The following is a 10,670-nucleotide window of genomic DNA, read 5'->3' as shown; positions in this document are numbered from 1 at the left end:
CTGACGTATGCCGTCAAGCTTCATAGTTACTTGAAGAACACACTGATTTCAATTAATCGATTAAAGAGTTTGCTCGACAAATAGCCAAATACAATTGACATCAAATTTTGTAAAAATAATATGATAGTTGTGACTTTTCATTCCAAAAAATTTTCCAGTACTCACATCAACACAACGACACAAATTCGAAACATACCCACTTGAGAATTTTAATGATTTGAGCCACTTACAAATTGTTCTTCGCTGGGGCAAAGTGAGGGAATATTTTACATTGGGCTTAATGAGCTTACCAATAGCAGTTTCTTGGATCTCTAACTCTCGACTTTTGCATATCTCCTTGAAATCAAGTATGGCATTCACATTATCATTCATTTTATTGTTAATATCCATCATAGTGTTGAAAATATTGTCAAAGAATATTTTTACTATGTGCATGTTTTCCAAATTGCGTCTTATCATGTTATCCTTCCAATAAGGTGGATCCCAAAAAATTGACTTCTTTGTCCAATTATGAGTGACACCAAATTCAGGTGGACGATGTGAAGAAAGTTCAAGGCATGCAGTAATCTTTGGAATGTCACAAACAATTTGAAATATATCTTCCTCAGATATTCTTCGAGGTGACGATTATTTATTAATTTTATTTTTTTTGAAGGCATTCATGTTCCTTCTAACATGTTGTCTAGAAACATACAGTGACAGTCAAACCGTGAATACTTCCTTTCATGTTGAAGCATAAATGTCTTAGATAAAGTCATGCACAATGGACAAGCTAACTTTCTCGCAGTTCTCCACCCATATAACATTTCATATGCAGGAAAATCACTTATTGTCTACATTAATGTTGCTTTCATCAGGAAATTTTGTTTCCTGAAGACGTCACATGTTATGACACCTATTTCCCAAAAGAATTTGTAGCTCATCTATCAATAACTACAAATATACTTTAATCCTCTCTTTAGTGCTACCGAGATTAAGTATAATCAGTGTCAGAAAGAAGAAAGAGGTTATCATGCACATCTCAGCAGGTGGATTGTGTGGTGTAACAATCATTAGCCAACAAGAGTAGGGTGATGTGGTCTGATCGTATGGTGTGAAATCGTCATAGCATAAACCTAGTCGGACGTTATGTGCCTTTGAGACAAACTCAGGATATGAGTGATCAAAAGATTTTCATGCCTCCTTATATGCTGGATGACTCATTGAGTTGTTTTCTCCTGATCTTCTCTGATGTCACGTCATATGTATACTCAAATAGGTATACTAGTAGTTGAGAAGCAGCTGCCACAAATTTCTTGACACCATTCAAGAACTCCTATGCGATCCCTTTTCTATATGGATAGAAGTCGTACATCCACGATCTCAATGTACAAATATCCATGTGTTCCTTCAAATATAAGAATATTAAACACATTATAAAATGCATTCAGCTGAATACATTGTATTTAATTATTTTAGTAGATCTACTGGTCGATTTGTAATAAAATATGATAAAACATGACAATAATCAATGCATTTTAAAAGGAGTGAACGTCTTAAATTGCTTTGAAGTCAAAATGCTAATAGCCTACCGAGGCTGTCAGGGTTATCAAAGACTGATTATTGACAAAAATTATCCATATTTTCTCTAATCTTGGATGTCACTGTAGCTACAACCCTTTCAAGAGTATATTTTTCACATTTCTCTACAAGTGTAAAGCCACTTATCCATCTAAGTATTCTTGTCTCAACATCTCTTACTAGACCACTTTCACATGATGTTTTAAGAGTCTAATTAAAAGTTACAAGGATGAGGATGCATAGGTTTATGATTGACCCTTCACTCAAAGATAAAATATGAAAAATATATCTATACAATGACTAGTGTAGCTACAATGGCATACAATATTAGATGGAATCATCTTAATGGATTTAGAATCAATGTCGACCAATAATGATCTTCAATGGAACTAATATCACAAAAATATGAAACAATCTGCATTGCAGTTGATCTAATTTTTAAATCTAATATTATTTGTCACCATAGCTACACCAAAACATTGTATAAGTTTATTTCTTTAACATTTTATTTTTTAAATGCAAAACCAATTATAACACTAAGCATGCTCATCACCGCAAACCCCATACATGATTTACTGCACACCTGTAAATTTGTTCTTAGAAGGTAATATTTGATATGATTTAAGAGTTTTCACTACATTATGAATGAAAATTCACATTTAAATCTAAGTTGTCAGTTTCAAAATGGAAATTCACTTTGAGATCTAATTTGCATTGCCAATGAGAATTTCGGCAATGAAATTTGGATTTTTGATGTGCATTTCAAGCTTAGAACTGTCAAATTAGATTTCGAAGTAAATTTTCATTATGACTGTGAAAATTATACTTCGCATGGAGAGGATACAGTGAAAAATCTTACATCATATGAAATATTTCTTACTAAGAGCATATTTTCAGGTGTGCAGTTAATTGCGTCAAGGGCTGCGATGATAATAATGTTAGTTCTAATATTAACTTTACACTTAGAAACAAAATATGAAACCAATATGCCCGTGATAGGGTTGGAGTAGCTACAGTTGCATAAAATATTAGAAAGAGACATCACGAAGTCTAAATAGACTGTCAGAATTATTTTTTCTTAATACGAAATAACAATTACTGCTCAAAAATTGATTGATTTAATTTTACATTGGATTTCCTTATAGTCGACAATAGTTGAACTTGAAATTCTAATCTTGTTTGCCCCATAGCTACACCAACTCGTTCATGAATATATTTTGTTCACATTTTCTCTACAAGTGTAAAGCCAGTGATTCATATGTGATTTGCGATTGACTTTTCACTTGGAGATAAAATATGAAACAAATATATCTAGGAGAGGGTTGGGGTAGCTACAATGTCATACGCTATTAGAGGGAGATGTATTAAACAATTACGAGCCACTGTTTGATTGTTTAATGATCTTTGACAGAACTAATATTACTAAGATGTTAAATGATCCAAATTCGAGGCAAGAAGATTTAGGTTCAAAAAAAAATTTGAAGTGTAGGTTCCAAATAAATTTGATCCAAAGTTTTGGCTCATAACTCGACATGTTTATTTCAACTCAAGTTTCATGTTCGAGTCAAACATAGAATCAATTTCCGAGCAATTATCATTTTTCGAACTAACTTCTATTAAGGATTTGGCACGTAACTCAAGATTTGATTCAGATTTGCAGAATTTATTAAAATCCATTCAAAATAAATCCTACTTTCAACCGAACAACCCCTTAATCTAAAGGCCAGCATTCAATAGCATAGAACAATATAGGTCTCACCACCATCTTAAAAATTTTTCCTTTAAGGCTAAACAATGTTTTCTATCATACACTAGACCAAATGCATTCCTCCACTTAAACTAAACAACTTGACATCTATTAATCACATCCCCGTCTATATCACCTTCTATATCACCTAAACTTTGAATGACTTTGAATGAGAGACCCGAGATATCTAAAATGTTCACACCTTTTAATGATTTGATCATCCGTAGTTACAACTCTGTTACTAGAGCTACTACCACTAAAACTATATTTCATCTATTTAGTTCTAGATTTACTTAAATGATGGGTTTTAGACTCCAATGTCATCCTTCACAGTTTAAGGTTTTCCTAAACTCTTTCTGCAGTCTTATCCACATGAAAGATATCGCCGACGAAAAACATACACCAAGTTACATTCTCTTGTAAATGTATAGAAAGAGCATCCATAATGAAAGCAAAAAAACATATTGGGCTTAAAGCCAATCTTTCATGTAATCCAACTAAAATAGGAAAATATTTGATCAAATTTTTTTCTAGTTCCTAAATGCATTCCTCGAAAGAAATGAAAATAAAAAATGAAAATAAGGAGAAGTTAACTTCTTTAGTCATTTCAGATAGGAGAGGAGCAGATGCAAGAGTAAATTAGGACTTTTCAGTCACTGTAAGCCACATTCCTGTCAATGCTTTCCCAACTAGATCCTATTGCGACGATCTCATGAGGGTTCAATAATGAATGCAATGATTTTGGATGAAACGGAGAGGGGGTGGAGGGAGATGCGATGGTTTCGGGGAGGAGAGAGCTTCGAGGAGAGATGAGTAAGCGAGGGAGATGACTAGGGCAAGAGGGGGAGGGCCACAATTTAGGTGATTTGATGGATTATTTCTAACGACTAATAAGCGACTTTAAATCCATCGGTTCTTAACACTATTAACGACGGGGAAAAAATTGTTTATTAAGAATATGTGTCGTTAATTTATCTGCAGATTCTAAGATAACTGACGAAATATGACTATTGGTTAATATTTGCTTATAACCAACTGTTTAATACGTCGGTAATAATTAAAAAAAGTCAAAAAAATATTTCTGTCGATAAGTGACTGCTTGTCTTGTAGTTATGTTGTCGTAAATAATCTAGATCATAATCGAAAAATAGAAGATTTTTCAATTGAGGCCGTTGGTTCTATCATCGGTTTTAGCTCTTTTTTTCTATAGTATATGAAGGAGTGTAGAAAGAGAAAATTTGCACCCTTCTTGGAAAATTTTCAAACATTTTGGTAATTTTTGAAATTTTCATGCAATTTTTATCTACAATATTGATATATTGGTAGACATACATCATCAATATTTATGTGCACATTTATAAATAAACATTCTTTTTTTAATTTCTACAACAACAAAGTTAGATTGTTTGAAGAAACAACTTTACTCAATCAAGAGAACTCTTCTTTGTAATGATTTCTCCTAAATCAAAAATCATATCCATCTTCCCATAACTGCAAAATTCAAATAGGATCACACAATATTATATATATATATGTTTTTTCAAAGTTAATAGTTTTTTAATGATCGATATAAACATAACCACCAATAACAATAATTATCACAGTCTCCAATTGACCAATGTTGTACATATAAGTGGCATTCATTAAAAGTAAATAAAATGTTTCTTACAAAAGAAGTACATATCTTCAAATCAAAAGTGTGATAAGCTGATACATCATTTTAGCTTCCTCATCACCCCCACCCCCCCCTAAGATTCTTAAATAACTTGTGCATAGCATCAAGAGCAGTCAATCTTCTTCTTCTTCTCCAACAGAGTGACTGCTCTTGATGATATATCCACCATTAATTCAACTCTTTTGAAGTCCAAGTTGAGCCTATCGAAAGCATCCACCGATTGATGGAGACCAGTAATCAACTCCATCATCGCTGCCAACATGTAATGTACATGATACTGGAACCAGGCACAGTCCCCTACTCCTTAAATCCTTTTTTATCTCAACATTGCCGTCCTAATAAATATTATCATGCAAGAAAATAATTAACCAATATTTATTATGATTTAAGTTTAATCAATCATCTCAATATATATATATATATATATATATATATAAAGTGACATTTTATTTCTCAAGTTATATCTACAAGTCAAGAAACATTTATAAATACAAATTAAGGGCTGTTAAACCTTAAATTTATTGTTTTTTTTTTTAAATTCATGTATTTAATATTAAACATAGTATTTTTAAACGAATTTTCCTTTTTTTTTTATATATAAAGCTTACTATTACTATCCAAGAAAATAAGCAAATAAATGCTTATTTTTATTTTAATACTAATTTATCTATTTTCTTATAAGAAAATAACATAGAAATTAAAAGAACTAATTCGACATAAAATTTAAACATGACATTGATTGATATGCTGCATAACACACTTAATGGCTGTTATTACCTGATCAACTGGACCTCTCTTCATGCAATTATCATTCAACAACTGTGATGGTACCATAGCAAAGATATTAGTGTCAAATAAAGCAAAACAAAGCTTTTAGCTTTATTTTCGGAGAGAAGCCTCAAAGGCTGTAAAGCTCTCTCTCAATGTCCTTTTTTATATGAAAAAGCAGCTGTAGATCTTAAAGGGTTTATTAGTTATCGTTAAATTTTGTCCTCTTCTTTTAAGGAACTCAAGTTTGATTCAGAGGTGCTAAGCCACTTTGGCTAAGTTGGTTTCAGAGTGTAAGTTTTCAAAATAAGAAGAAAATATTGAGTGCTCATATTTGTAGGTGTGGATGATTAAAATTTTTTGTATCCACGTATGTAGTCTAGTGAAAACTTGTCACGTGATAAGAGGACCCATATATTATAGTGGGACCCACTTGCTAAGCGGCAAGTTTTCACTGCACTCCGGAATGTTACGTCCGGAGTCCGGATGCAATATTCTCTCGCGAATCATCCACGTATGTAGTCTAGTGAAAACTTGTCACGTGGTAAGAGGACCGATATATTATAGTGGGACCCACTTGCTAAGTGGCAAGTTTTCACTGTACTCTGGAATGTTGCGTCCGGAGTCCGGATGCAATATTCTCTCGCGAATGATAGTGCCGATTTGACCACTTAAATCCACGAAAAAATATTGAGGGACTCCAGGCTCAAACCAACGAGATACACCAGACCAGTTTTTTTTCCCTCCATTCCTTTTGGTGCATTGCGTCGACCACTTAAATCCACGAAAAAATATTGAGGGACTCTAGGCTCAAACCAACGAGATACACCAGGGCAGTTTTTTTTTCCCCTCCATTCCTTCTGGTGCATTGCGTCCGTTGAACTGAAGAACTTAAGATTCAGTGTTGAGAAGAATACTTGACCAGGGTCTTCTGGAAATATACAACTCCTTTCTCCCTGTGCCTGAAAAATTCCATCAAGCTCCCATTAATTGAAAATGTCTTATAATAAGTCTTAGATTTCTTATAGAAAATTTTAAGATGAAGGCTTGTCTCCATTCAATACCGCTAAACCCTTCTTCAACAATTTCATGCTTGGGCTTAGAATGTTTTTATATATTTAACTTAGAAAATGTAAATTATTTTACCGGAAGGTATTTTTGTAATGCCATGCATGATATACCAATAAAAAGACCGTTGGCTTTTAAAACTAAAAGTTGTGATTTTAAATAAAAGGGAATAGCTTTAAGAAAAGAGAGCTATTATTGTCATGTTTGAGTGAAACAATGATGGGAGCAAAGAATGAATTTGATCTTCTCACCTAGACAATATAAAAGATAAAACTTTAAAGTTTTGTTATGTTCATGAAAATATATCTTTTATTTCCGTAAATTTCCGATGCTCTTTCAATATTCATCACGTTTCCTATAGTAATTTGGTGTTGAGGTTAGGTTTAATGATATCTTACAGGTAGTCTTGTTTTCCTTGATGCAATATTCAAGTACGGGGAGCTTAGAGCCTGCAAAACAAACACAAAGGTGATTGACAATCTAATGTGATAAATTTGCATCAGCTGTCCAATAACAGGGTGTCATCTCGACCCGAATCGTGTATGTCACTGAGCCCAAATTATATCTTAGCCCCTCTTATTGGACAGCTGATGCAATAACTTTTCAAAAATTATAACATTTATAGATCGTATTTTCAAACAATGATGATGTTCTGACTATATTTTCATATATTTTGTGTGATCATATCATCTTTCATCCTATCTCTTTTGATGTGTTCCATATCAACATCCACACAAGAAAAATAAAATTATGGAAAGAGAGAAGATAAAAAGAGAGATAAAGAGAGAAATATTGAACCTCAATTTGACTCTGCAGGAATCTGATATATCCAATGGCTTCAAGCAACACAGAAGCTGTGTCAGTCTGAAAAAGAAAGCATTTCTCTTTTATTTGTAACATCAAATTCAAAATATGCACATATTATTAAAAATGGTAAAGGGCTGTATGTTTTATTCACCAATATAGGACTTGGCCTGCTCTTACCCATCTACCTTTAAAAAGGCACTGCTGTGAAAAATATTAGTACTTTAGTGCAAATAATCTCTTACCTTTCCAAATGGGGAAACCAATTGGTGCAGTGCTGTTATTCTATCCCCAAGTTTTTCCTTCCTCACCTGTAAAAATTTAGCACAAATTATTAACTTGCATCATAAAAAACATATTTTGATGATAGTTTTGAAGCTGTTGAAGAATTTTTATTTTAGTTTAAATAAAAAAGAAGCTGTATAAATTTTAAAGGAGGAATATAATTGAATGTATATATGAAAACCTTGAAAGTAGTGGACTGTGATGATGAGGAGCCATGAACCCTTGCTTTCTTTGAAACAGCACCTGTTTCTATGCTATTGCACTAGTATAATATTAAGAAGAAGAAGATAACAAGATCAAAACAAGGAACATGTGGAGGCATGCCATAAAAAAGTGTTTTTTAGTTAAAGAAAATATATTCAATTAATCTAAGATAACACTTTGGTTTTTACACACACCAATTACCTCAGATGAGTGATCTGGAGGAAGATGCTTTCTTTCAGCCTTGCTGTTGGAGAAATCTAACATATTGGAGCTCAAACTTGAGGTGACACAGGATCTGGGAGAAGAGACTGGTAGAATCTGACTCCAAGAAGCTCTACTGGCTGTAGCAAGCTGGATTTCTTCACTGGTGCTTCCATGGCTGTACAAACTCTCTGAGTTCTCTTGCTTGACATCAATAGTATAAGCTCCTTGTGATTGGTGCATGAGTTGCTCTTCCCAATTCAATGTTTTCTTAAAAGGAGTACCAAGGCCGTACCTTTCTTCTTCGCCCACTAACCCCCCACTGGAAGATAGTATTATAAAAACAGAAAATAAGCTTCTTTTACTATAAAATCTTCGAAATTATATATGAGAAAACATTAAAGTTGATGTCTTGCTTTCATGGAAGGTGTGATTTCTTATCAAAGAATGCTTTTTTTTCTTAGTTTGATTTTTTTTTGATAAGATTGCAAAGGAAAATTGATGAAGTTAACTGTGCTAATCTTCTTATTTAAAAGTAGACTTACGAATTATACGAATTATAAGAGAGAGAGCGAAGAGCGAGAGAGAGAGAGAGAGGATATAATTACAGCAACAGTTGGCTCCATGATTGTGGAAGTTCTTGGCTCTCATACAAAGAGTTCAAGGAAAGAGAATTGGAGGGCTGGAGATGTTGTTGGAGAGCATGAGGGTGGAGAAGAGGAGAGGTTTCTCCATTATTAGGTCTTAGATGGTTCATGCTCCACCATGAAGGGCTTCCTCCCACCATCTGCTGCTGCAAAAGAGAGCCTTGAAAAACACCAGATTTATTCATTCCTGAAAACTCTAAAGAGCTTTCTTAAGCTCTTCCTCCCTCACTCCTTTTATCTTTCTTTTCTTCTTCCTCCCTTTCCTACCACCCTGAGGTCAATCTTTGGAAGCCTTGCTTTCTTTGTTTCTGTGGCTGTGATTTAAGAGAAGAGAAAGGAGTGATACTGTTTCCAGGAACCTCATATTTACCCTCTCCTTTCTTTAATATTTTGTGCACCTCTCTTCTGTGTTTTACCTTTACTTATTTATTTTTTTTGCAACTTAACTTTGCTTTGCTTTTGTTCTTTTCTTTTTTCTTGCTGGCTGGAAAGAAAGGTGGTGGCAGTGCTTTCCGAATAAAAGCAGTGTTTTATGGAGGTGATTAAGAATTACTTTAGTTGGTTTGAAATAAGCATCTCTTGCTAGAGTCAATTAAGATGTTTCTCTGATTACCCAAATTGACTAAAGAAAGATGTCTAGTTTTTTTTCTTTTTCTTTGTGGGCAAGAGGGGAGAAATCTGGTGGGATTCTTCATTTTATCTTCAATCAATATGAATAAGAAAAATGTATGGAGAATTTTTAGGAAGTAATGTGAATATGAAATATGAGGCACAAAACTTGCTTCTTTGTCAAAATTTGAAATTATTTGTTGGGTTGATAAGTATGTGTCTGCCTTAATGATTTATTCAGGTTTTAAGAATCCTGAATAGAATTAAAAATTTGTCATTTTTTAGATGTGAGTTGATAGTAAATATTAGTTGTGCCTTTTATTTTGAAGTGCAAATGAAATATTTTAAATCAAACTTTAATCTTTAATTGCACTATTTCAAAAATTAGAGCCAATATATACTGCCAAAGAGTTCATTGCAACTTTTAGGGTAGAAGTCTAACCAAAGATCTTTAAATGAAATAATTAGCTCCATATGAGGTATATAATTCTCTTAACACACTTTTTTATGTGTTTTTTATCTTGATTTTTTTACTACATTTGGTGGGTCATTTGATAAATTTTGCCCATTGAGTTCTTTAGAATGCATTTTTACATGATATTTATAGATGTTTAGTTGATCTAAAATATATTGATTTTTTTAATAGATGCTCCAAAAATAATCCAAAAAATATCTAGAAAAGGCAATCACTTAAAAGAAGGGTGGGTTATCTAGTGTAGATTTTTTTTATTGAAAAAGAAAATATTGCTGAAAACATTTGCAAAAGCTTAAGTTAAGACCTTATGGGCTATTTTGGATGATCAGGCACATAAATGATAATGGACATAAAATTGTCCTGCTTGACTTCTATAACATATAAATACTTCTAGTGTCTCGAAGCTCTCTCCTTATTACAAACTCAATGAAGCATGAGACATAGAGGATGAGTCTTCTCACTATGGAAAATAGTCTTATTTTATTGAAAATTATAATAATAATTTATTATTTTTCCTTAGAGACATCAATTTCTTATGGATTATTAGTGAATATTAATTTGAAAGTAATTTCTTAGTTGAAAATTCATTCCTTCAAGAGAAAAATCAACCAGAGATTAGCATTGGTG

At 32.9% G+C, this 10,670-nt stretch overlaps 1 protein-coding gene across 1 annotated transcript; it reads right to left on the bottom strand.

The window, feature by feature from the left end:
• Window positions 1–4,928: 4,928 nt before the first annotated feature.
• LOC110025567 (transcription factor bHLH68-like) lies at window positions 4,929–9,330 on the bottom strand. The gene is made up of 9 exons (XM_020726121.1): window positions 8,921–9,330; window positions 8,313–8,634; window positions 8,089–8,169; window positions 7,868–7,933; window positions 7,617–7,682; window positions 7,217–7,267; window positions 6,668–6,712; window positions 5,760–5,801; window positions 4,929–5,317 (listed from the first exon to the last, which is right to left on the bottom strand). Exons 1-9 carry the CDS (start codon window positions 9,142–9,144, stop codon window positions 5,183–5,185), a joined length of 1,032 nt encoding a protein of 343 aa, XP_020581780.1. The 5' UTR covers window positions 9,145–9,330; the 3' UTR covers window positions 4,929–5,182.
• Window positions 9,331–10,670: the final 1,340 nt, after the last annotated feature.

Source organism: Phalaenopsis equestris, unplaced genomic scaffold (genome assembly GCF_001263595.1).
Source record: "Phalaenopsis equestris unplaced genomic scaffold, ASM126359v1 Scaffold000302, whole genome shotgun sequence".
Taxonomy (NCBI): Eukaryota; Viridiplantae; Streptophyta; class Magnoliopsida; order Asparagales; family Orchidaceae; genus Phalaenopsis; species Phalaenopsis equestris.
The sequence above is the reverse complement of the archived record's forward strand: the minus strand, read 5'-3'. Positions and strand labels throughout refer to the sequence as shown.